General features: G+C 43.0%; 1 protein-coding gene across 2 annotated transcripts in view; it reads left to right on the forward strand.

Moving 5' to 3' along the window:
- Positions 1 to 3,835: 3,835 nt before the first annotated feature.
- Positions 3,836 to 27,209, forward strand: part of sema3fb (sema domain, immunoglobulin domain (Ig), short basic domain, secreted, (semaphorin) 3Fb) — a 29,515-nt gene continuing 6,141 nt past the window's right edge. The window contains exons 1-12 of one of the 2 annotated variants that reach the window (XM_085923720.1): positions 3,836 to 4,238; positions 5,612 to 5,798; positions 19,743 to 19,903; positions 20,170 to 20,232; positions 20,617 to 20,736; positions 21,288 to 21,377; positions 22,580 to 22,673; positions 23,441 to 23,560; positions 23,691 to 23,830; positions 24,868 to 24,982; positions 26,718 to 26,787; positions 26,875 to 27,019. In XM_085923720.1, coding sequence (XP_085779846.1) covers positions 5,681 to 5,798; positions 19,743 to 19,903; positions 20,170 to 20,232; positions 20,617 to 20,736; positions 21,288 to 21,377; positions 22,580 to 22,673; positions 23,441 to 23,560; positions 23,691 to 23,830; positions 24,868 to 24,982; positions 26,718 to 26,787; positions 26,875 to 27,019 — 1,236 coding nt within the window. In that variant the 5' untranslated portion in view covers positions 3,836 to 4,238; positions 5,612 to 5,680. The remainder of the gene's footprint in view (positions 4,239 to 5,611; positions 5,799 to 19,742; positions 19,904 to 20,169; positions 20,233 to 20,616; positions 20,737 to 21,287; positions 21,378 to 22,579; positions 22,674 to 23,440; positions 23,561 to 23,690; positions 23,831 to 24,867; positions 24,983 to 26,717; positions 26,788 to 26,874; positions 27,020 to 27,209) is intronic. The other variant, XM_085923721.1, reaches the window with a different exon arrangement.

A 27,209-nucleotide genomic window follows, 5' to 3' on the forward strand; every position in this document is an offset into this window, starting at 1 on the left:
TAGCTATTGAAATAAATGACCCCACATTTTGTATTCCAGCATCCGTCTGGGGTTTGTGAGCCTTCTACTGCAACATGTCAACACTTCCGAAGGGAATAAATATTTGTTCATAGAGGCAATTAAATATTTATTTGTAGTTTTTAGGTTGTAGATACGATAACTGCAACTGATTTATTTGACCACGATTGTTGCCACTCATATGAAAGCCTGAAGCATCATGCTCAAACTCCGGTTACCATAGTAACTTGACAATTAATATGAGGCTGAGCTGAGAGGCCACATCAATGTGGCTCAGATCCAAGACACCAAAAAAGGCGTGCCAGACTCACATCAGCCTCACCCAAGCGCTGAACGCTCGCTTGGTCTAGACACTTAATGCTGGATTCTGACTGCAGCGTGGTCACCATGGATACAGCATGCTCAACGCCGATGTCTTTGCTATGTGAAGGCCATGCTGCTTCAAATGCAACTCAAAGGATCTGAAATAAGAGTGTTGATTCTTGGCCTCAAGATTAATTGCAATCCAGTGTTTGATTTGGTTGTGATAAATATTCATTCACTTTTTTATTCATCATCCAAATGATTTGACCTGGATAATCGATTGTTACAAAATGGCACATACATGTTAGTTGATAAGATTATCCACATTTGCTTGTGAACATAACATCCCCCCCCCCCCAAAAAAAATGCAGTCCAACCTCAGAGTGACTTTAGAATTCAGAAGACAAACTTTTATCTGCCCTCTCCTCGCCTCTCTTTTATCATATATTCTGTTTGTTTGGTTAGTCCCCATGAGAGATAGTGCTTGGATGGAGAAACTCATTTATTGCATCTCGCTGTCAGTCTCCATCAAATCATTATCCTCCTTTCCGACTCATCCAACCATTCTCGGGCAGTATTGGTTCAAAATATGACCTCTTGAAGATAGGACTAGATTTTGCTTTTGCTGTTGTCTTAAATCCCTTGAAAGCATTCCAACTAATTGCATCTCTTTTGAGTACTACTGTAAATAATCCACCAGTAACCGACGGCGGCCACATTTTCCGGCGTCTCGTCGATACTTGTGATGTAAATATGGACACAGTGGGAAACCTCTCGGTTGAAGCTACAGGTAGCGTTCAACCGACAATGCCTGTGCATGTTTGTGTGTGCGCGTCTCAGGTGGGGGTCACGCATAAGAAAAAGACAGCTTGAGCAAAGAGTGAGGAGACGCGGGTCAAAGGGACAAAGAAGGAAATTCGTCAAGCAGGAGTCAAAAAGGCCGTTTGTTTGCGTCAACCCAAAAACAATGGCTCGGATTGTTAAGTATGTGAAAAGATGACTATGAAGATAACTTTTAAGATGATGGTCATTTTTTTAAAGCCTTTCTATACATGATCATTTAAAAAACAAAAGCCTTACTACTGCATGGTCATTTTTTTATATATATATTTTTTTTTAAAAAGCCTTACTATGCATGGTCAACCCTAACCCTAGTTTGAAACCCAACTTCAAAAGCCCACCCTTACTTTTCTTCTGTCTTCTGACTGGCTGAAATGACAATAACAATAATAAACCTGGGGGTGAGGGGGGGCGTCAGCATTTGAGAACAGAGGGCTATTGAGAATCTAAGTGTACTTCCTCCAGGGCTGAAGTCGGTGCTTGTGATTTTGCACAGCTTGAGAATATTTACCTTTCACACAGTGTCAACACTGATTCAGCGAAGAGGAGGGTCAGAATGAAGTCACCTGCTTCTCAAAATATCCATTATATTGTGCCCAATATATTCATAATTTCAAATGACATCGCATGCGTACACACGCATACCAACTGTAGCACCAGTTTGTTTGTACAGCTTGTTCAAGACGCTATATGGTCCCATTTGCCTTACTCATTGGATGTGCGAAAAGTGGAAGGAAATCAAAGCCATTTCCTTCACGTCGACTGTCGTGGCCCGCAGTTCCCTCGTGTTGGCGGTCTGCGGGTGGGTACAGAGTTGCAGTCAGCCTGCAAAAGTGAATGAAGCCCAACCAGTTGCCAAGAATAACAGAAGAAACTGCCACTCAAAGCACCGAGCACACTCTAGACGTAAATGTCGGTGGTCCAAGTGTGCTCGACAGCAAGGAGCGGCTCACTCGATTCTGAGTGATCACTCGGCCGGACATCTTTAACCTCACCTTCAACTATCCCTTCCTAGGTTATTTGTTCTTTCACTCGTTAAAATAGCTCAGCGTTGTCAATCTTTGTATTAGACAGGGAAGAAATAATGATTCAAATATAATACTTCCACTAACTCCACTTTCCTACGAAGATTAGAAAAGTTTCTTGTATTGAAGTCATGGACTGGTGTTTTGCGGTGGTCGAGATATGCCGCTTCTTTTCTCATTTAAATGCTAATAACTTTGAGGACATTGCACCACTGAGTGAAGGTGAAACACCATATTGGACCTTTTGAGTCATTTCAATTGCCATGATTGTGCTCGTGCTGGAATGTGGAGGGTGGTCAGTATGCTCGGCAACGACTGCTGGAATATAATCTGCAACCCAGCACAACGCAAATAAACAATCATCTTGTACTGAACTTTTCCGCCTCCCAAACATTCTGTCAGTGATCTCTTGAAGCCCGTAATAATCCGAAATGTTGATTTACCACCTGCCAGTCGTAGACGCCCCGCAGGCAGAGCCCCTTAGAAATCACAGCTCCCATCTCAGCAGGAATGTGCCTTTCTCTACGCAACTTTAAAACAATTTCATACAAGATGTCAACGGTATGGGTGAAACATGCACTGGCAAGATTTTGATCAAAAATATTATGGTGCAAGCCCACTTAAGAGCATGGAGTGTTTGGGGTGATGTACAGAGCTCACCTTCAATTCGCATCAAGCAGAACGTGCCTGCAAGTGTCGACACTGTTTGTGCTACCAAGGCTGACAGTTGACACTTTGGATCCTTTCACGGGGCTTGAATAGATGCAAAATGTGGAATGACTTGGCTTTGTGCAATCCAAAGGTCTTTGCCTCTGGAGAATTCAACTATTTATCTCAAATAGAAAAGTTGTCCAGAATGCGCATGATGTCTTCTGGCAGGAACTGGACTGATTCCTTTTTGGGCCAAGTGGCTTGGAAAAACATTCTTCTTCTATGCTGGGTCAGTTTGAAGATGGAGGACTTGGGAGCCAACATCCTGCCTCCATATGGAAGAAAAGATGAACAGGACAGTTCCCTTTGACCCGATTGAGGTGACAGCAGAACACCAGCCAAACTTTTTTTGCCCACCTCAAATGGGCTTGATGGTGAATCAGCTGCATATTAAAGCAGCAGGTTGAACTAGAATTAGGTGCATATAATCTGAACAGGATTTGTGATTAAAAAGAGGACAATCTACGTGACCGGGTGTTCAATCATTGTATGAATAAAAGAACAAATTAAACATTTTATCATCACTTTCAGGCTGGCATCTAAATGAATAACATTCCTTGCCCTTTTCTTACCAACAAGTAACCCAGATAAGGCTTTACATTTGTGATAACTTCAAGAGGCATTGTCTCTGCTCTAATTCAGTCAAATGGATTTAGAATAATGTCATGCTGTGATAACCTTTTTTAAAAAATAGCATTTAAATTCCTTTAGTTGGGGAAGATTTATTTGATAAATGAGTCAATTGAGTAGATGGATGAAGAAATATGGTTCTCCAAAGTGCGCACAGTATCCTCCGCGGCCGGTTGGGCGAAGGGGCGGGCGGCTCGCCTCGGCGTTTCCCGCCCCCGTGGGTGTGTTGGTCCGGCCCCCCTCTGCATCCACCTGCTCCCTCCCAGCCTGGTTCTGCTTGTTCTTGTGCCTCCCTCCCTCCCTCTCGCCAGTCAGTCAGTCATATCAGGAGCGGCCAACTTTTAGCCAGCGACGAACCCACGCTGCGTGTCTGGCTGGACCTCTTCCACCTCGGGGACTTAGTTTCACGCTGCAAGACATGTTGCTTGGGCTGCACGCCTTTCGTGCACCGACTGTCAAGGCTCAAGTCAACATTTTCCCTTTTGAATGTTTTCTTTTATTCTCGTGCTGATATAGCGGTGAGCGCACGCACGCGCGCGCGCGCACAGGTACACCACTTGCCTCTGAACAAGGAGCTTTCACAATCAGCACCGGGATTTAAAGATTTTTTCAGCTCAACTTGGACGCAAAAGTGATCGATATTGGATTTTTTTTTCTTTTCTTTAATTACTATCCAGAATGCCTCTGAAGTTTGGCGTTTAATTGAGCCAGGTAAGTGATTTTGGTATTGTTTTGTTTTTCCTGCCAGCATGCTATTTTGACTACACCTGCAATGTAGATTCAAAAATATTCTGCCTTTTGCATGACATTTAAACCAAATAATATTTCACTGTTGCTTTTTGCAGTTGAACTAAAAGCTCAGCGGTCTGTTTACTGTTCTGTTGACCATGTGTAGCCAAGACTGCCAATGTGTCACACACGTCTGAGTCTAGATCCCATTTTAGCAACATCTCATCTTTATTGTTTTCATTCTCATCCTATCAATTTTTTAATGTGAATGTAGAGAGATATTCCTCAGTAACTGAAATGATTGATTTATTTGTTCATAATGTTGCCGCATGCATTTATAATTGCTTACGAGGCCAAAAGGTTTTGTTTTTCAGATAATGCCAAAATTATACTTATAGTGAATATAAAATACTAAGTAGGAGTAGAAGTTTTTCCTTTTTTTGCACAAAAAATAGATTCCTCTGAATAGAGTCGACCTTCTACTCTCCTCGTTGTCATTTGCTCGCAGTGCCTTGTTTGATTTCATTTGCTGGTGTGAAGGACTTGGCTTCTGTCTCAGAATAAACAGCTGGCTGGTTAACAAATTGTCTGTAAAGAGCAGAGGTTTAAACAGCTGCTTTTGCTCACAAAGCCACTCTGGCAAAGCAATTTGGGAGCTGTTTTGTCTTTGCCTGCTTTTGATATGGAGACACCAGGCAGGTCCACCTGTAAAGTGCGTCTGGCAGAAAGATTGGCGTGTAGTCATCATCGCAATTACGGTAACGTGTTCAGACACTTGGCGCACGCAACATGATGTCTGGAAGGATTGTCTTTGCTTTTTTTTCTGAATTAATATTTTTCAAATTCACCAGAAATCATAGCAGAAAAAATATTTCTCTGATGCCCATCATTAATTAACCAACTAATAAAATAAATTCTACACCCAATGTAATGTCAGTATGCAATATTTATTTTCAGTTAAGCCATCCACACATTGTAGCGTCCCCAAGAAGCACCAGAACGGGCATAAGTTAAAACCATAATTTGAATTATTACTTTGGCAATATCTTATCAGATAGGAATGTGGTTTTAGTTGCGGCAATGGAAACCACACAGACACACACACTAAATATGTACCAAATGGAAATGGGTAGCAAATCTCCAAAAGCTTGGCTCGGTTCCATCGGCATTCATTGACTTTGAGAGGGATCCAGTTTAAGTTCAGGGCTGCGTTTCCACAACCTGCAGGGATGAGCCCCCTGGGAGCCGCTCAGTTGACTTTTCACATCACTTCATAAACAAAAGCAGCGAAAGAATCTGGCAGATTTATAATGTGCAGTTTTTTTTCCCTGATGGACTCAATTTTGTTCCTGCAGATTGTTTTTCTTTCTTATTTTTTGGGGGGGTTAAATCACCGATTGTGTGCTACTGGAAGTGGATCGGCCATGCAGCTGCACAGTCTGTGGACAGTGCACATCCTTGTGGCGCTGTGCAGCTTTACTCTGGGGAACCCAATGAGCAACGACCCAATGGCTGCGCCCCGTGTCTTCGTCTCCTTCAAAGGTAAGGCCTGATCATCTTTGATTGTATATATTGATTTTTCCGTCTGCTGCAGACTGTTATTGTTGCCAATGCACTCGTGTATGAAAGGTAAGCAGAGCTGCATTGTGTTTCTGGGTTCACGGATTGCTGTTAGATAACTGTATTGGCTTCTGATAATGATCACTTCCTTGATTGCTTGGTGAGGATGTTGAGGGAGGGGGAAGAGGGTGTTTATATTTGGTGATGCGCCACCAAGTTGCTTTCATTGTCTTGTTTTCCACACTGTGTGAAAAAGAAGCCGGCCAAACACCAGCTGGAATGTGCAAAGTCTCGCTCGACAAGATCCGGCTCAGTAACGAAAGCCGGACTCACCACTGGCCGAGCAGTATAACAGGGCGAGATTTGATGAGGGGGCTCCTCAAACGGTTTCATTTTGAAAAGACAAGAAAAATACGTACTGTAGTATATTATTCTTGATACTTCCAGTATTTTGTTATTAAGAAATGTGGTTTTAAATTGGGAGGAATGTTTTTTCCCCCCAGCTGTTCTTTGTTCAGCCTCTTTTAGTCATTAGTTGTAATTTCAGGTAATTAACACGCAGACTATATTTAATCACATTGGTTACACTTGCCAAACCAATTACGGGCAATACTACGGTGTGTGTGTAATAACTTGTTGACCGTGATGTGATCATTGCCCGGCGATTTGTATTTCATGGTCTTTGTTTGTGTGTCAGTGGCTCCTCAAATGAGGTGCGATGCATTCTGTCGGGGTCCGAGTTAGAGAGCATATTAACAAGAGCAAATTGCCAGGATCACTCGAGCAGAACGACATCCCTGAGGCCCGTCCAGCTCGCAGATCAAGTCTTTGATTAGCATCAAGAGAAAAGCCGAGGAAGCGAGCGGCGGCGGTGGCGCCCCTGTTTGCTTTGCTTTCCATTTCCCAGCGCTCCTTCCAACAAGTTGACTTCATTAAGTGGACCGGCACGGTTCGTTGTGGAAGTCGTTTTCTTTCTTTAATCAAGAAGGATTTAACACATCAGTGAGCACAGCCAGTGCCCAGCCTTTTTTATTTTACATTTCAAATATTATTTTGGTCAGCTTGGATTTTTTTGACAATTTGTGTGTCTTGTTTTCACTCTGTGATTTATTGCAACCAGTTCATAGTGAAACGACCTCGTTGGATGCTTTTGAATTGGCACATTCTTGAATGGACTCTTCTGAGATCATTTGCAGTCCGAGGCAGACACAAGGCTTTGATTTTGGTTTGAAAAAAAAAGAGGCTGGACTGCGTTGCCTACCTGTTTGGCTCTCCAGTCGATATGAATTTCACCGTCGACTGAAGCTGCTTCTCTCAGAGGACTGCACCCCCTACATTCAATATCGTGACTCGAGCTGCGTTAATTGCTTTTGAGAGGCCCATGTTGTCCTCACCTTGGCAAGATAGCTGCACTTCTTCTGATGCATTATGATGTGTAGTTTTGACTTGAGTGCTATGGGAAGTTGCTGAAACTTGTAAATTTGTTTGCAGTTATTTATTTATTTTTTTATCTTTATTTTAATTTTTGTATTCTTTTATTTTCCAGTTGTGCAGTCAATGCATGCAGACAACAATGTTGTAAAACAAATGTGAAACGCTTCCCAGAACACTTGTTTGAAAACGGATCATCTCCAATGAGACGTGAAAGTCAGAGGGAGAAACTTTACACGTAGAACTTTGTCCAAGCTTATCACGGGTTTTACGCTAGTAAACTGAATAGAAAGGGCAGCGTTAGCAACAAGTCTGCCAGTTTAGACAGGAAAAGTGGAATCAATGTCAGATGAGGAACCTGTTTCCACTGAAGGAGGTGCAGCGCTGAAATAAATCTAGCCCCAGGTGATCAGTTGGCATTTTGAAGATTAGTTGAGACAAGACTGCCGTCGCCAGCAAGTCCACAGAGATGTACTCAAAGGTAATCTGCAGGTTTAAGTGAATACTCAAAAAGATTTGGGTCTACCTTTAAATAAGCGAAGCAATCCACTGTAAATCAGTCTGCTGTATACTTTAGAAATGTATGGTAAGCATGCTGCTACTTCACTATCGTTCCTCCATCTGGAATAAAATCAAGGCCAAATCCACTGGGACAAGAGAATGTGGGTCACCTTTGCCACAAACACAAGCTCACCAATGGCTTTGCAGGTGGCAGTGATCACTTGTTATTCTAAATACAGCTCATCTGCATTCTCTACACAAAATGGACAAAAGCAACCTCCTATTTCAAGTTCCTAGCAAATTCTTTGGCTATGAACGTATGTACGTGGTGAGGCTGACCGCAAATAATTTCTGCAAAGAAGCCAAAAAATTGTGAACGAAGAAATCGGCAAATAAGTGAATCTGAGATCGACTGTATGTTTATCTTGAATACCTAGAAATACAAACTGGCGGAGGAAGATATGAACAGAAAGTTAGTTTCGAAGTGCACCGGTCATGAGTTGTTGTCAGCAGTTCACTGTCAGTTCATCTTTGGGCGTGTCCATTTACAGCTGCTTCGTCATTTCAACTAGTAAATGTTTAAATGGACAACACACGACACATTCTGGTGGTGTTCCTATGCTGAGTGTTCAACGAAAATAAATGTGTCAATGGCAGCAGCAATGCTATACAACATTTCCCAAAACATTGATTTACTTTAGGAGCCTGTTCCTATCCCAACAATTCGACAAAAGTGACAGAATAGTGTCAGTGCAATTCTCCGTTTCCCGAAGCAGTAAAGACTCTTTAACCTTTCACACTGGATCCGAAAAATGACAGTTTGCGAATCCTGGCAGGGCAGCTGTGCTTTGTGGTGCCTTTTGAGAGTGTTCCACCTGTACGGCATCCCGAGTCGAGTTTCAGGCTCTGTCTGTGGCCAGCCTCCGTGAAACCGAGACTCATTGTCCAAAAGACTGAGGACCCAGTGTTGTCTGTCACGCTTGTGTTTCAAGGACATGTTACATTTGTTGCCTTACTCAAACCACTCCTCCCTTAAAATACAAGATGAGGTGAATCACTTTGTCCCTGCCACTTTAGTTTCTCCTTTTATGCATTTACACGGACGTTTATCTGCACACTTCAGACGGACAAGCAAAGGCATTAAATGATTCCATATGTTAAACCCGCACAGGACAGAACCGGGTTCTTTCCTGAAATTAAAAAAGCTGGCAGGGCAAACTCCGCAGATGATTTCTGTCAAGACCTTTGCAAACGTCTTTATGAATGTACAGAAAACTTTCTTTGTTCAACCTCTATCAAAAGGATATCGAGCGACAAAGTTAGCCACATTGGACGCATTTATTCTTCATGTCCAGGGACGAGGCACCAAAACAGGAACTGAAGTTTTTAATTTGAACAATCCGAAAAATCAGATTAGTTCCAACGAATTCTTGAGACTCTATACCCGACCCTCACATTTTGGTGACTGCATCTCGTCACATGGTCATTTCTGTTACGTGTAGCTCATAAGTGGTACTTGTGAAGATTGTGAAAGCTGGTCTCGATGTTAAAAACCAGCGTAAGAACCCTCGAGCGCAATACAAAGCAAGCACTTTGATGTCTTTGTGGTGCTGTGGTTTTGAAATGCTGATTTGGAGATCTCCCGATTCCTTCCTACTGCCTGTTTTTGGAGTAGGTGTTAATTCTAATGTGTGAGGATGGACTTTAGTTAGCATCCATTGAGACTCACACTGACCCCCTGGAAGGTTGTTTTTGTCAGTGACCCATCCTTTTTGACTCTCTCCCCCGGCGGTGCCTCCCTGTGATTGGTGACAAAGTGAAACCGAGGAACTCTGGCATGCAGTTCCCCTTGTTTTTTTGGCCTCACCCACATGCAATGAAGGTCCTAAAGCTGCAGGCCCGTTTGTGTAGGTTTGGGTCTTTTTCAAAGAAGTTCATTCACGCTCTGGGAGACCTGGGGGTGGCCATCAAACTGGCATCAGATTTTTTTTTTCGGTCAATGAATGTGGCGCAGAGCCTCCCGCTGGACCTCCTCCGTGAATCTTATAGATTCTCCAGTCCACGTTCAAAGAGCACGCTGTGAGAGGACGACAGGTTAGAATAGAGGTGAAAAATGAGGTCTTTACATAGAAGGGAAAATAGAAGTAGCAGTTTAAATGACAGAGGATGAAGAGTTCTAGAGGTAGCGTCAGTAAAACGATTTGGTCATACCCTAATGTTGCTCATTTTGTTTCGTCACACCTCCTTTTGATTTGCGCAAGATGCTTAAGCTCCACAGCTATGAGAAGTTTTTTTGTAAATGTTTGAGTGAGAGAGGCCACGACTACTAAATCCATGTTTGACTTCCCAATTGCTTGTTTTTCTACTTAGCCATTGAATGGAAAGGTAATGAATACTTTATTGCCAGTTGACCATGTGACTTCCAGTGGGTATATATAATACCCCCCCTCCCCAGGAAAGTCCTGTGGTGTTTCCCAGAGTTTGCAAGTAGCCTGCTTTGCATTTCCTCTCTGAAAGACAAACGGCCTGGAATCCAAGATGAACTGCTTTGACCGAGGGAGGCAGAGGCAGAGAAATGTTTACAGAGAAACGAGGCACGCCAAGGTTGGACTGCTAGTTGTTTTCTTCTGTTCTAGGAGACAATCCATAGTCTCCCCTTAAATCTGAAATGACTGATAGCGATCAGTCTGTTTGATCTGATCTGTTTGATGCTCTGTCAGCCAAATTGTGACAAGTGTTATTTTAACACCTGCAATTAAGGCAGTTACCTCCCAAACCCTTCAGGACCAGAAATAAGATTCCACCTCTGTCACATGCCTGGACCCTGTGGGGAGCAATGGTTTTTCAATGCAGACAAGCCATCAAGAAGAAAGAAAAAAAAAAGCTGATGGAACCAGCTCGAGGAAGACGGGCAAATGAGCAGGAGTGAAGGAGATCTTGCTGTTTTTCTAAATGTGCATGAGGCATTGAGAAAAAGTAATTGATTGGAATGAATTAGCCCAGAGAGATAAATGATGGTTTGGGGCAATGTGACTCTCTCATTGGGATGTAGTAATTCTGTGGAGGCAAACGAGGATCTATTTGGACACCAAGAAAACTCAGATAAGCATAAAGTAATTGTACAGCCCACATGGTGGTCCCCCGATATGTAACGCACAGCTATTCCGATAAGCTTAAAGTCCTTACATCCTTTCATATAGTTAAGACATAGCCCGGGGAAGATCGAGTTCTGACATGCTCCGAAATAACAGCAGGCAGCAGGATTAGTATCAATGCAGCAACAAGCCTTTGACTCCCGGCCAGCGCTAACCTCTGCCTCCTCATCGCTTTGAGTTGAACACATCCCCGATCTCTCTTAGCAACATGAACTGGCGGCTTGGCGATGGCCTCTTGACGTCTTGAGGAAATTCACTTTCATCAGAGGGCAAGTCTCAACCATCTATGAATAGAGCTGTCATGACTGTGGATGGGGATTCGAGTTATGTGGGAGCCAATGGGAGCTAAGCTCCCACCACCGAGGCCCCCCCCCCCCCCCATAAAGAGAGACAATTAGGCCTCCCGCAGTTCTGTATTTATAACGTGAACCCTGTTTTGAATGCATCTGATTTTTAATCCTTTCAAATTGTTGTCTTCCAAGTTTATAACTTTAACCTTGATGTGAAATTATTATGCAGAAAAATAATGATTACAAAGATAATCATGTGTTTGGATAATTATCTCGTCTGTTTTAGGACCTCAAATATTTTCAATATGTCCTTGTTGATTACTCCACTTTATCAAGATAATCGAGCTGGTTTACCTCAATTTCTGTTTTGACTCGTCTCACTTGATGGCAATTAAAACGTTTTAGAGAAACATTATTAATTACTGGGAAAGAGCTTTTGTTTACAGTTGTCTTCTGCCTCCAGGTTTGAAGGGAAAGTCAAGAGAGTCACCGTGCTTGGATTCAAATCCAATGCAATTATTTTTTTAAGAAAGCTGAGATGAAGCCAAAATATTTCATTTGTGAACGTTAGCGTCAATCTTTTGTTTTTCTTGCCCCGATCTTTGGTTTCTCTCGTTTTAATGGTTGTCTGCTCTCTCGAAAATCAACTTAAAGAAAAAAAAAACTCAGATTTTAGCTCATTATCCCCTGTTGGAGTCGCTCATACAGAGGTCAGAAAGTGGCATATGCTGCTTGTCAATCAAATATTAAGTCTGACAGTTGTGTCTCTGTTTTCAATCCAAAGTGTGGAGAGACTGACTGGTCATTAAAATATTGATTTTTGTCATACTTCGGTGCTTTTCCTCAGCTGTCAAACTGTCCAAGTTTGTTCCCATATGTGGTTGTCACCTCAGGCACAAGTGACATTTTTCCAGCAGTGTTCTTCTTGTTTAATGACGAAGAACAATGGTGATGGGAAATACTCGCTGCATGTGTGGTGAGAGGAGCAGCTTACTTGTGTCCACGCCCACAACGGCATAACTCATTCTTTTTACAATTCCTATTTACCAAACATTATTGTGTGATTTGCTGTTGTGTAGAGACAAATTCCTCCTCCCAGTCTTCTGCTGACTTATTTTCAAGGCTGCGTCCTCTCTGGGGCTTCACATGTTCCATTAATACCTCCTGGTGTGTTACTTTCTTACTACATTTTCTCTGATATTGATCAAGCTTGAAAGTGGAGCCCTTAAGTGAATGCGTCAAGCCTCCCGGCAGTCGGTGATGGACAGTTGCTATTTCAACTTGCGACTCAAGGTTACTTTGATTAGTTCTGTGGGAAGCAGAGCAGCAGTGCAAAGCTGATGAAAGAGGCTCGTTGTGTCTCTTTAGCTTTTGACTGAGACGTGCTGTGTTCATCTATAAAATAAAACAAACAACTCTGAAAGGACAAATTAGGAACATCTATGCCTGATTTAAGTTTACAACCTTAACGTGTGAAAAACAGGGGTTAGCTTCAAGAATGCACGCCCTCGCCCTGAAGAGTGCAAACACAAACAAGCACGCTTTACATAAAATCTCTTTCTCACTCACTTGATCTTATTCTTCCTCTTTCCATCTCCCGCAGTTATCAGGCTGATTCTGTCAGCCTGTTAGTTGCCCAGAGATTAACAGCGACAAACTGGGATGACTAAATCGGCTTGGCAAACTCACTGACCCGTCATCCCACCATCCACTTTGCACCTTCACCTCCTCTTATCCATTATCTCCCTTGAACCACCTTCCATTTGTACAATAGGCTTGCCTGCACTTGCTGTCTGAAAACACATGTTAGTAAATAACTGGAAACACACATTTAATCCAAATCGGGCTCTTGGACCTGCAAATCCAGCATAAAAGAGCTATTAAATGCCTTTGGTCAAGTGGAGACAGCCCCTCCCACTAGATTAATCATTTACTTCTTTCAAGAACCAATTATCTTGTTCTGCCTCAGAAACCGGATAAGAGCTGAGAGTCTTAGAATGCCTTTAAAAACAACCGTGATTTAGCAACAGCAAGCTTCTACCATCACTGTGCATGTTAGAATGAAGGACCTCAGCACAGGCGGTGTATATACAAGAAGGTTAATGCCATGACCCTTTGGGGGATAGAGCCCTGTTGGGACTTCCCTTGGTTGAGTGTTCCAGCGAGACGGTAGCAGCCAGAAACACAAAGCTGTTTGGAGAAGGATAATCACATTTCTTTCAGATGAATAGAGATGGAAAGTGATGAGGCCAAATCTAGTGGCTGTGCTGACATATACTTTGAAATTCCGGATTTGTCTTGTAATCCCACTTCCTGTCTGGGAAGGTCCGGCCGCATGCAAACTTCACTGTCTACCCCTGAGCGGACAAAAGGCTTTGTGGGCTTCATTTGTTTTGCTTTGGACTGGTATGCCAGTGTAGCAGGATTAAGCTTTTCATTCTGATGACAACCAACGTGTTTAAAGAGGGCATTTATACACTGTAGGACCATCAGAAGATGCTGGGTTACACATTCTAACAGAGTGAGAAACTACACAGGAGGATTGTTGTAGGAAGAAACTTGGATGAGATCCACAATGACTTCTGTCACGATCAGTCCAGCTTTCCCATCCTTGTCACGAAGGGGCTGGAACAACGGGACTCCCACGTTGTGACGCCCATACAGCTTCAACAAATAAGGCATTCATGGCTACGGGGCATGGCAGTGGGTGCCACGTCCAAAGGCTGCTGCGTCCTGTGTTTTTCTACTCGTAAATCTTCCACTGACTTGTCAGGATGCACCTGAGGCAGTCATTGTCCCGTTAAGACGTTTCGTCACCCCCCACAGATTTCTTTTTAGCTCAAATGTGTAGCTCTAGCAAAAAAGGGAAGCGTTGTGTTTTTGTAATTCATTATTTGATTGCAGTGTTAAGAAATAGATTGTGTATATTTGGACAATTAAGATACAAATATAGGTCAAGCTGAATGAACAGGTTTTGCTTGTTTGTTGTCTTTCCAGTCTGGGGCACACAAATCTTCAAGCATTGACTTAAAGTTGGACAAGAATAGCGTTCCAGCGTCTAGAATTGGCCATCCCATCCGACAAATGCAGCTTTTAAAGTTCCAACATTCCCCCAGTGACTGATTTCTCGACATATTCATCGGTGCAACATTCCACACCGGGAGAGAGGGCTTTCCATCTTCATTACAGCAAAACTGTCCTAAATTCATATCTGTGTCTGTTTCCAAGACATTGGGCAGAGATGTGGAGTGTGTCTCTCCCTCGAGTGTGTCCAGAATGTGGGGATTATTTTTTGACATGAGTCTGCGACCTGCCAAGATAAGGAGGAAAGGTAATATTGCTCATTCGGACAGGGCTCAATATTTAGTCTTGGGGTCTTATCAGAATTTCTCTGCTCACTTGCAGAACTAACTACTACAGGCTATTTCTTGTCTCAGTATTTGTATTAAAACTAATGTATTGTGCAAACTGTATCTTTGCTGAGCTGGAGCGCAAGGACTTGGAATTGTTATCTCTGCCTTTCTCAGAATTCTCAATGAACAACATCGTGTTCATTGAGATTTTGTCCGTGTCGGTCAGCTGTGTGAAACACATTTGCTATCCTGTAATGCCACTTCACCTCAGGCAATCCCTGTTTCCTGATTCTACTCAGGCTGAGGAGAGATAACACTGACCCTGAGCTAATCCTGGATTAAACCAGAACAGAAAGCATTGCCAGTGCTTCCCAATGACCTGTGATCTCACCAGGTCTCGTGGCTCGGGCTGACCAGCATTTGTGGAAGCCGGCTCATGCTGGTGAATACAACTCTTTAGATCAGTCAAGAAAAGACTGCATAGGATTATACTGCGCATAATCAAGCAATCAATTGTTGGATGGGAACACAGAACACATGTTGAGTGTAACATGATGACATGCTGAGGAATTGGCGTGTTTTGGGACAAGGACATTGTATACTGAGCTGCAGGCAGTTAGTAAAAACACAAGTTAAAACACAACCGTGCTTATGCAGACTCTCTTTGGGAGGAGGGTGGGTGTCTCCTTCCCTGCAAATTGTCTACATTCCATATCCACATATGTCTAGTTTTGAATGATGTGATTGCTGCTGGCCAGGGATACCGAGACAGGTTTGGTCACAATCAAAGTGAAATTTTGACTTTTATTATGCTTGAACTTGGCCACTGAGATTCTGAATCTGCAAACCACAGTCTAACAATTACTAAAGATGTTAGCGTTGTCAGTTAAGTGCGGTTTAATTAACGCACTTTTGCGCAGCATGATCTGGCATCCGTGACACGTGCAAACCCGTTTGAACTCACCACACAAATGACGACCACGTCATGGCTGTTTGATTTACGCTTAACCCAATTGTTACACGAATATTTGCAGTGCGGTAAGTGTGCATGAATTGGTCATGCCCGGAGAGCGATGAGCAAGGATGCTATTTTGTTTATTTAGTGCTTTTAGAATAGACTTGATAATTGAGACACCAGATCCTCCTGCCCCCATCGTCCTTCTGCCATTTTTGCCTGTCCATCAGCATTCAGGGCTTGGCAGGCAAGAGTGAAGCTTAGGTGATGGTAGCCAGAAGCCTCGTGATAAGGCCGTCGTTTCGCATGAGAGCTCATCAGAGCTGACAGCGAATACAAATTGGTGCCATTAGCAAAGGAGTGACAGGGGATAGGCCAGGGAAGGGGCTTACAGTGAATCCTAATTATAGAGCGGGTGAGCACCCGCAGGTCGGCACGAGAGCAAAGGGGTATGCTAGTAACGAGGTGCCTGTGGTGGGCAGCGGGAAAGGTCACCCCTCCAAAGGCAAAACAGGACCCGACGGGGTCGGGAGTGGTAGTTCATGTTAGCGATATGTTAGCACTCGTATAGCGAAGGATCACGTGTGACATGTTGAGACATGAGAAGGTCACACCTTTTCCCTTGTGAAAAGAGCTCACAGCAACGGAATACAAACAAACCACAGTAGAATAGCTCATCTTGGTTCTGCTTCATGATATTATGTGCATTGATGAATGGCACCTATCTGACCTGACACAGTGGCTGAGCTTCGAGCTGCTCTATTATTCTCCACCCGCAGTCTGCAGAAAACAGGTGTCGTGCTCAGATGCCGTCCCTTTTCATTTACTAGGAAAGCTAACCGCAAACACAGAAATCACATACTTTGCCGACCGTGTCATCTCTTTTATTGCCGTTGCAACGTCACAAAGCAAAACAACCCACGTGAATGTCTGCCACAAACACAAATGGTGCTGACGTCGCAGTTTTGTGTGGGAACGTGCTGTGATTGGATTTTGTGATGAAAAGCAGCCACATCCACAGCAAATGTGTCTCCTAATCTTCCTGATTGTCATTATACCGTATCAGGTACGTCCTTATCCTGCTAATACGCGGTATCACTGTGAGAAACTTGCGCTGGACAGATAACAAGGAAAGCCATCGACTTGAGATATAAGCTGCCGGACAGGAGCCAATTCGGACAGTCTACGATTTTGGCTGGTTCGTGAGGGACGGTGCGAGACCGGGGTTGTCAGAAAACTGTGTTGCCCTAGTTCTTCCAGCATTTATTTGATTCAATCATTGCTGGTCAAATGTAAAAGGGCTTTTTTGGAGACAATAGATTTGTTGCACCCCCTCTTAATGCTGAAAATATTTGGAGAATCCTAACATCACCTTTGTTTGATGTGTAAGAGCATGACAGCACTCCCACCCAACTTAAACACCTTAATTATTGCTCCTGCCCTCCTAGCGTGTGATCTAACACTCCTCCTTCATGTGCCTCAGGACACAGCTCAGGTAGACCAATGTGGAGGTGATGTTCTGGAGGTTAGTAAGGTAAAGCTGTCAATTATTAAAACGCCATAGCCTTCAGTCGAATCAGGTAGCCACTTGTGTAATCCTTTCGGGTCCTTTGAGATAACAACAGGTTTTTGGAAACATTCGCTTACAAATGATGAGATCAAAGCAATTAATCACTAAGAACTGCAATGTTCCGATCTCGATGTTTCGACATTAGGGTATGCTGACGCATATCCTGCAGTTATTGCTTCTCGGGTGCACGTTTCATTCACAAAGTGGAATCCACATATCAAAGACTTGAGGAAATGATTGCTCCACACTTGGCTCATCATTAATCATCATAGTTCCCCCTCCCACAGCAATAGCTTGCTTGCTTACTTTTGATATCCCTCATCATGAAACTTCAGTTGTTCAACAAGAAAGTGCACTGTTGGCAGTGCTGTGTGCTTTTATTTTTATTTGAAATCTGAGCCTGATGTTCTCGACTACCCATATCACTGTCTGGTTGTGAACCTGCGATGCATGGCTTCATGTCGGCCGCACCCTTCATACCTATCCATGGTTTTTTTTTTTTTTGCTCCCATTTTTCATGAACTGAACTTGAAAAAGATGTGAAAACCAATGTATTCTGTTTTTATGGATGTTTTAAACAATGTCCAAACTTCTTTTTTGAATATATCCTGCATATGAAAAAAGGGAATTTCTTTTATATCAGGTTCGCAGCAGCTGACATATTCAGGACTCATCTTTCTAAACTTGCCCTCTTATCCATCCTGATATGGTGTGTGAAAGAGCGCTTGTCTGTGTTCAGCAGACTGAACAGTTTGGATGCTTTTTTTTTTTTTTTTACCTGAGGACAGGGCTCATGTTCCTATCGGGCCACCTGCATACCACACAAGTGTCCACGTACAGGTGCATGACTTGGAATGAATATATTACTGAGTGCAAGGATCTTATTCCCTCCCTGGTTCAATTTCACCACTAGTGCCAGTCCAAAGAGGGAGTTGGGTATTTGGGAAGTATTCAAAGCCATTACTGAAATCCTTCTCAAAGACAGAACGTCAAGTCTTTACACCAAAATATAAATGATGTCATTGTTTATTTTTATCGAGCAACGGAATGACGTCTGGTCGCAAGTGGTCACTAGAGACTCATGATTAGTCGTAGCGACTCAGATGCCAGGCGTGAGCTAACGTGTCAGCTTGTAATCGGATCACCTGAGATGCACATTAATGTCAGGTCTCAACATTGCCAGAGTCTTAACTTAAGCTTTGAGTCATTCACTATAATGAAAGAGCAAAGTTTCCCTACAGGCTTAACTTTTGTCAACAACACCATCACCTCATGCGATAGGTGTTAAATTTATAAGGAGTCCATGAAGTCAGAGAACAATCTTGACATGTTGCGTAATGCCTTCAGACCACACCGTATATTGTATTTATCGAATTATTATAAGCTTGGGTTACACATGTTTGTTCTGTACGGCGTAATTCGCTACTCTGGGATTTGTTGACATTCCCGCCTCAGCTGACAGAAGGTGACGTCCCGTCCAGCTACAACAAACATACTGAAGAGTTGCTGAAAACCTCAGGAAGGACTTTGACTGATCCTTGCCATGGTTGCGCATGTGCAATATGTGTCTGGCCTTTGTGTTCGTAGTCACACACACACAGGAACACAAACACCGCAGCTCGAGCGGGTGTACGGGGAGTCATCGTTCAACTTAAGTCTCCAACACAAATAATCACACGATCAGGCCACATGTTGTTGTTCCACTGCATGGTTTTGACAGCTGTCTATCTTTTGGCTGACGCGTAAACATTCACTTGGTGGGCACTGTGATGAAGTCAAACCTCCCAAATATAGCCAATGTCATTTTTAATACGTTTGCTTATTATTTTAAATTGGCGTTTGGCTAAATAATTGGGTGGTATCGGCTTCCGTGGTGGATCGCTCCAGTTGAAAAATACTTTTGTCCTACAGTATGCAAATTGGAACCCCTCCTTGCTTCTCTCTGATTGATTGTATTGAAGTGTGTTTGCCTGTGGCGTGGCACGGCCTCCCTGCTTTGCTTGCTGGACATGGCTGAACCCACAAGACCGTACCAAACAAACATGCTGTTGGAAGATTGAGTTACTCTTGACGTGAGAGGACATGTTTACTGCATTGTGTTACCAGAGGGACGCTCCAAGCTGACCTTCACCAAATAGGGTTGAGTAGAAATGGAGATCAAAACTTTATGATAGTAAATTGATACAGTTGATGTGTAACAGTTTAGCTCTGATTTATTCAGGTCAATTTCATACCCAGTGAATCTCAGGTGTTAAACTCGATCCTCTCTGTACACGATGAGTATGTTACGTATTCGTGGTTAAGCTTCAAATCTCAGTTGCTCGTGGCTACCTTACCCACAAAAAGACTGCTTAGGAGACCGCTTTGGAAGGTCTTCTGTATGTCTGGTGTGTCATTTTAGGATTTGATATGACAATGTCTCTTTCATGGAAGTCACGATGAAAGACTTTCCAGATCTTTAGATCTACTCAGGTGGTATTAAGCCATCAACACCATGTGACAGACACTCAGTAGCACTTCTTCCTAATGTGTGGGGGTTAAGTTACATTCCTGTTTGTTGAAAACCATCAGAGAACTCCAAAGGGGTAGATAGGCATGCCACTGAGACCATTTAGTTGTACGAGTGAGGGTTTTATCATCACACTTTAAAAAAATATGTTTGTCCATACAGAGCTGAGATCGACTGGTACGGCTCATCATTTTGCCTACCTCCTCAACACATCGGATTACCGGATCTTGCGGATGGATGAGGACTATGACCGCATGTACATTGGTAGCAAGGATCACATCCTCTCTCTGGATCTCCATGACATCAACAAAGATCCTCATATTGTAAGAACTGCTTTTTCAATCACACTCTTACCGTTGCTCAAACTGTTCTACTCCAGTACACCAGCAGCAGCCATTCGCATTAGCTCCGATCTAGTTTTTATTGGCATTCACTTTCCTGTTGTCTAGTGAGTCATTATAAGGCTTATAGAGTTAGGATAATTCCTGCAGGGCTAATATTAGTCTTGGTGAACGTCCATCGAAAACGTAGACTGAAACGTTCATGAAAGCAAGTGACGTGTAACGTATGAACTGTTTTCTGCTCACAGATCCACTGGCCAGTGTCCGAACGAAGAAAGATGGAATGCCTCGTAAGTGGGAAAGACGCCAATGTAAGTATGGCGCTCGACAGCAAACCTGTAGTCCCAGCGCAAGTCATGAGATTTGGATTGTTTTCAGCGGCAAAACAGCCTTTTATAAAAAAAGATTCGTTCAAAGTTGGCACTTGCTCCATATTGGAACATGAAGCTTTTTGCAAGCATCCCTTTTCAAAAAAGGGTTGGAAAAGTAAACATTCCAGGGAAAGATATTGATAATATGAACATTAAAATGACACACCTTTGGGCTGTGGAGGCACAAATAAAAAAAATCTTTCCATGACAGTCGGTATATAATAACAAAAATAGCAAATTGTTTGTATTCTTCCTGACTGGAAGGGTATGAAAGTTTGTTTTTATTCATATATTGGCACGATTGTGGTCTCTTCATCTCTTCAGGAAGAGTGTGCCAACTTCATCCGTCTCATTGAGCCATGGAATAGGACACAGCTGTATGTCTGTGGAACAGGCGCTTACAATCCCGTCTGTACTTTTGTCAACCGCGGACGAAAATCTCAGGTAAGACTTTACAAAAAAAAGAAACAACAACATCATTATTCTCTATCCACCTCATGCTAGGGTACTTACATTAATAGCTAATAATTTTTCAATACTATTAATCGTTTTTGTGGTGCTTTAGCTGTAATGAGGCACCACAGCTGTTGTCCCAAATGAGCTGTTAAAGGAACTCAGCCTTTAATAGCGCCACTGGAATTCCCAAAACCAAGCCAGAAATCATAACCTCCCTGTTCCTTCACATTAAAACCTCACTCTTCTTTAAGTATTGTACTTGTTTCCCAATCATGACCACGGGACTTCAATAAAAAGGGCGCATTAGATGGAATTGACTACTGGACTATCCCGGGAGAGTCGATTAGGAACTGTGCTGAGAACATGCAGCAGCAAGTGTGGCTTTTATGGGTCGCTTATTGCATCTGCTTTCAATATGGCCTCTTCTAACAAAGGTCTTCCATCTTTTTGGTCAACGTTTTAAACTCTTTAAAGAAGTTCCCAGATTGTTCCATTTAAGTGGCATAACACGCCGACTGTGTTGCTATCTCCCGTTGTAGACATCCATGTATCTACAGATGGCGCAGGCCAGAGGAAGGGCCAATCGTGCCGCTGAACCCAGCGCGGTGCACGAGACACTCGGACTAAAGGTGTGAAGTCGGCCTTCTGCTTGGGTTCATAATCACAAGCTGCATGTGCCATTTCTTTGTGTCTGGCCATCACTTGTTCAACCTTTTCAACCCTATGCATGCTCTTTGACCATTTCGTGCACTTTGTTTGATTTATGGTCAACCCCCTCCCTCCACGAGTTTGAATCATGTTTCTGTTAACATCATGATCTCATTGTCCTTACGTATCCATACTCTGATGTGTGTTATTGGAAGAAGGCATGTTTGTAACAGGGCTGGTTCTTAAAAATTATACGAGCAGGACAAAGGCTTCAATGCACGGCCTATCAGAGCTGCACATGGATGACTGAAACTAATCTGATTGAACAATTTAGCTTCTAAAGACAGAAAGGTGCCGTCGGCCCTCAAACTTCAACAGGAATTTTTTGGCGTCTCCTCCTCGGGAGGAAGCAGGTTTCGTCAGCATCTTACCCACTCCAACAGCGGGCTATTGTTAGCCCAGAGCAAACACAAGTCATCTGGCTGTGTAGCAATGCAAATAAAAGGCCTACACATTTGAACATGTTCTCCAAGCATTTGAAATAATTGACTAGTAGTAAAAAAGTGATCTTGTCCCATTATTTGTAGGACCCTGTAAGCATATCCACTACAGCAGGGTTGTGATTTTAATCAAATTTGAGTCGGAGTATGTAGAGGGGTGGAGAGGCAAAGTGAATTTGCTACTAATGGACCATGACAGGCATCGCTGTCCCTACAGGGAATTGAAACGAGGATTTGACATGATTTGCCGGTGTTTGTTGGAGGTGCAGCCATAGGACATGCCATTGCATGCCACTGATTCAATTTTTCTCTCGTAAATTCCTAACAATCACTTTTCACTGCTGCCGAACTGGGATGCGGCAACCGATCTTGGTCTTGTTTTCTCTGTGCTGGATTGTCAAGCGTAGACCTGTACCACCATAGGAAGCAAGAATATGAGAAATATTTGGCACACACTTCATTATGCTGAGAGAAGCAGCACAGGGCACATTGCTCTGCATTACAGCAGCTTCCAAATCCCGCCTTCACACTGCATATTTCTTTTTTGTGAATGCACACTATCAGGGCCTCAAAAGTCCCACAGGAGTCGGAGAGAAGCGCATTTTCCCAACCCAAGGGAATCGCTGTGACAAGATCAAGAGTGCTGAATTTATTGCCATCTCCATCTGACTTTGTAATTGCAGGAAGACATTTTCCATTTGGAGCCTGGCAAAGTGGAGTCTGGGAAAGGAAAGTGCTCCTACGACCCCAAACTAAACAGTGTTTCAGCATTAATCAGTGAGTGTCATTATTATCATTATTATTACCATTATCATTTGTAGATTTTGCCCTTATGCATTGGCTGCTCCTAAAAGTGTCGAAGCTAACATGACACACTGAGTAGTTTTAAAAAGACAAACAACAATTTTCTGTCATTCCATTCGTTCGGTCCAAGGTCATATCCAGATCTCATACTTGAAAGGTAGTCTGTCATCCAAGATGGATTTACTGTCCGTTGTCATGTGTTGGCAACATTCAATCTATCTGGTTAGTCGACTATGCCACATTACACATTTGATCAAATCATCCGTCAACGTTTTAATGATGGATGGGAAAATACGTCGTGCCGCAGAGAACTGGGCAGAGAGTGGGAGTGGGAAGGGGGTGGGTCTTTGTTTCCTCCCCCCCTGCTGTCCCACCTGCTCTCTAGTGGGGCCCACAAAGCAGCTGGAGCACAATCACCTCGCTTTCCTGTGCCATAACGAAGCTGGTGTACTGTGTACACGGCCCATCTGTCCGCACACATGCACGTGCTAACATTTTATGCCTTAATCATGTGTGAAGGCTTGTTGAAGACGTTTAAGGGACTGCTTCTGCAAACAATGCTTTACCTGTAATTTATCATCTTCTTTTTTGGGGTACCTTATAAAATGGGAATAACAGACACAGCAACCTAAAATGCAGTCTTAAAATGATACACTGGATTGTTAAATGATCTTATATCGTACATTTTGTTCCAATTGTGGCTTCAGAATTTGACGAAACCCTTTGTATTTCATTTTCAGACGGCGAACTCTACGCAGGAGTCTACGTTGACTTCATGGGAACCGACTCGGCCATTTTCCGGACGTTGGGAACAAAGATTGCCATGCGAACCGATCAGTACAACTCCAGATGGTTGAATGGTAAACGTCTTACTTCTTGGGGACATTACAACGAAATGGTCAACTCCCCCGCCCGTTCGGAGTATCTCAATAAATGATAAACAGGAAATGCATTCAGTATATAAAAGATGTCAGTCTCTTCTACCCACAGATCCCACTTTCGTCCATGTGCACCTCATCCCCGACAGTGCGGAGAGAAATGACGACAAGCTGTATTTCTTCTTCCGGGAGACATCCTCTGAGATGGGCCAGAGTCCCGTCACCCAATCCCGTATCGGACGCATCTGCCTGGTGTGTGTTTGTTTGAGGCTGTAAACATCATGAAAACAAACCCGCATCAATATAAAAACAGTCCCAAATCTCCTTAGTCTCAAGAGTCAGCGGGCATGTTGATGTTAGTGTTTATGTGCTGAACTGGTATTTGGCCAACACTGATGTGCTGGAATCCACATGTGTCTTTAACGTTCCTGTCCACAATGCGTGCCTCTGTCTGTTAGGCTGCCCTTTGCACTCTCACCTTCTGACCTCACAGCCTTTTCTGTCTGATTGTCCGACAACACTTTCAGACCAGTTCAGAGTCGTACTTCATTCATCGGTATTTTATCCACCCGCCCCCCCCAAATAAAACCTACAGGCTTTATACAAAAGAACCAGACTAAATGATAGTTGAGAATATCTGCAGAGATGTTCTGTAATGCTTTCTTACTTATAACAAAAAATGGTAAATATAGATTGTCATCTTAGCTGCTCAATGTTTTGTTTATTTGAGAGTGTCATGCATTCAGCCGGCACACAAACATCCATCCCTTCCACAGTGTGTTTTGTCAAGGTCTCGGGAGATGTGGTCTTGTCATTCATTCTTCGTCACGCATCTGGACATGACACTTTTTCTGCAACTTTCTAGTCCGTCCTTCTGAACTGCAGACCACCTACGGCCTTTTGCGCAAATATATGTACATGCAATTTTATGATGAATATATCCAAAAATATAACCCAGCAAAATTCAGAAGGATTATGTTTCCGTCATGGAGCAATAATAATAATGCTCTCCTATAAAAATTGATTGTTTTTTAAGGATAATTCCAGTCTTACTTTGTATTTAACTCCACCACAGATGGAAAATACGAGGAGACTGTGTTTACCCCCCCCCTCCCCCCCCCCCCCCCCCCACCATCCTCCATTAAGCTTCCTCGTAACGCAAACCAACATGAGCTTTGTGTGGGAGACTCCACCTGTGGTTTGTTTTCATTAGAGTAGGAAGATGAGTAGGCGGATCGGATGTGCGTGTGGCCAAACGACAGCAAAAGGCTTTTGTATTCTTTCCGCAGAATGATGATGGCGGTCACTGCTGTCTAGTCAACAAGTGGAGCACCTTCCTCAAGGCCAGGCTCATCTGCTCGGTACCAGGGGCAGATGGGATGGAGACACACTTTGATGAACTCCGTGAGTAGAAAATACACGCCTTGCATTGTCATCACTTTCATATTTACCCTAAACCAGAGGTGTCAAACTCTTTTTTTTTGCGGAGGGCCATTATGATTGTCAACCCAAATAAATGTATGAGCACCTCATATTATATACAGTAAAAGCTAGTCAAGCCGTATCTGGCCCCCCGGGCCTTGAGTTTGACGCCTGTGCCCTAAACAGACAATTAAATACACATTTTACTCCTTTGTGGAGTTTTTTATTTATTTATTTATTTGGTTTTTTATTTATTTATTTATTTATTTACTCTGTTGTGGAGTTTGTTTGTTTGTTTGTTTGTTTGTTTTATTTTCTATTCATATTATCAGATACATTGACTAAAGTCTAACATTTTTTAAAAGGGGAACCGAACTTGAACGTATCACCTCAAGTAGAAATACAAATACATTCTTCAAAAGTTAAATCGGAGAGAAACGTTTGTGACCATCTATGCTTGAAGTCTAGTATGTCATGCAGTTAATCATTTTGACAGTAAGTATCAAATTGCTTTGACTAAAAGACAAAATGACGAGATTTATGAAGGGCATATTTAATTCCAAGTACCTGTCAAGTAGGATCACATCTGATATTGCTAAAAGAAAAACTATGGTTTCTCTTTCTACCTGCCAAAAATGGCCTATATTCATTCATACACACTAAGGCACATGTGCTGGATCTTTAACTTTCTTCCTTCTTTCTTTCCATTTTATGACCCATCAAGGGTACTGTGATGGGACACAGGAAAACACACACACACATCATGTCATTTCTTTTCAAGATGTCTTGCACAAGTTTCTTTTTTTGTGTGTGGAAAAGGGATGGTCTGCAGATCAGATCACCAAATAGGAATGTGTGTGACTGTGAGAATCGTAGCCTCTCCGGGGAAGGGGGGGGGCAGTCTATGTCCCTGTGTGGTTTAAAATAGAGGCATGCATTAACTGAGGACCAGCTCACGAATGCTCTTGAACTCATGTCAAGAATGAAAAGTGCCATGCACAAGGTGTCTGATTAGAGTTGAGGCGGCTTTATCGTGATGACCCACTTCTTGCTTTTATCTCAAGCCCTCTGCTGTCCCCAAATGCACCACTTGCTTTTTATGGGTGACAATTATTTCTTTTGAACAACTGTAAAGTTGACTCTCTGGACTTGAGAACTATGTGACATGTGTGTTACTGCGCAAAACAATGACTCATCTAACTTTTGACAAACGGTGCTCTGATTTGAGTGACAAGCTTCTTGTAACTAGTTCTTTCCTTACAAATTGTTATATGAAGTTTGCATGTTCTCCCCGCACTTGTGTTGACTTTCACCTGGCACGCGAAAAAAAACGAATGGCCGGAAGGATTTCTGCAAAATGGCTGGCTGGAAGGATTTCTGCATCATTTATTTCTTTAAAGTCCTGCTCAAATGTCACATGACCCACCTGACCTTTTATAGCTACCGTTTACCTTCTTGTGGGATCTTGGAGATTTTCAGAGTGAAGACAAAATCTCACTTTGTCTAAAGGCAACAATCAGTAGCATGTTTCTTCAACAAGATGAATATTCAGCATCTTTTGCAGAGGACTTCCGTTTCAGGGAGGGCAGGGTGGGGTGGGGGGGGATCTCTACAAAGCTGGCTTCACCTGTGTAAATATTTAAGATGAGTATGATGTTGCATTCCTTTGTTTTCTTTTTGCAGTCAAGTAATGTGAGGCCTTTATTTTGTCTTTCAGGTGACGTTTACATACAGCCAACACAGGACACCAAGAATCCCGTTATATATGGAGTCTTCTCTGTCTCTGGGTTTGTTTTCTGTAGTCAGTACAATTATATTTGGATTTTATGTGTTCATCTTACCTAGAAATATTCTCTCTCCCTTCCTCGTCACAGTTCTGTTTTCAAAGGCTCGGCCGTTTGTGTCTACTCTATGGCTGACATCCGCATGGTCTTCAATGGACCTTTTGCCCACAAGGAAGGTCCTAATTACCAGTGGGTGGCCTACACGGGGAAGATCCCGTACCCTCGCCCAGGCACAGTAAGTCTCACCTATAGATGGACCCCACACGCGAATCCCACGACAAGCTGGCATAACATTGATTTTGCTTTGCCCAAAACCACAAATAGAAAGCAAAGCACGGTCAGCACAAGTTAACTCGATATTTCTTTAAGTCAGGTCATTATGTGTGTTTTTCTACACCTGAGCATGTTGATTCTGTTCTTTCTGT

The sequence above is a fragment of the Syngnathus leptorhynchus genome, chromosome 11 (assembly GCF_054491065.1).
Source record: "Syngnathus leptorhynchus isolate UIUO chromosome 11, UIUO_Slep, whole genome shotgun sequence".
In the NCBI taxonomy this organism is placed as follows: domain Eukaryota; kingdom Metazoa; phylum Chordata; class Actinopteri; order Syngnathiformes; family Syngnathidae; genus Syngnathus; species Syngnathus leptorhynchus.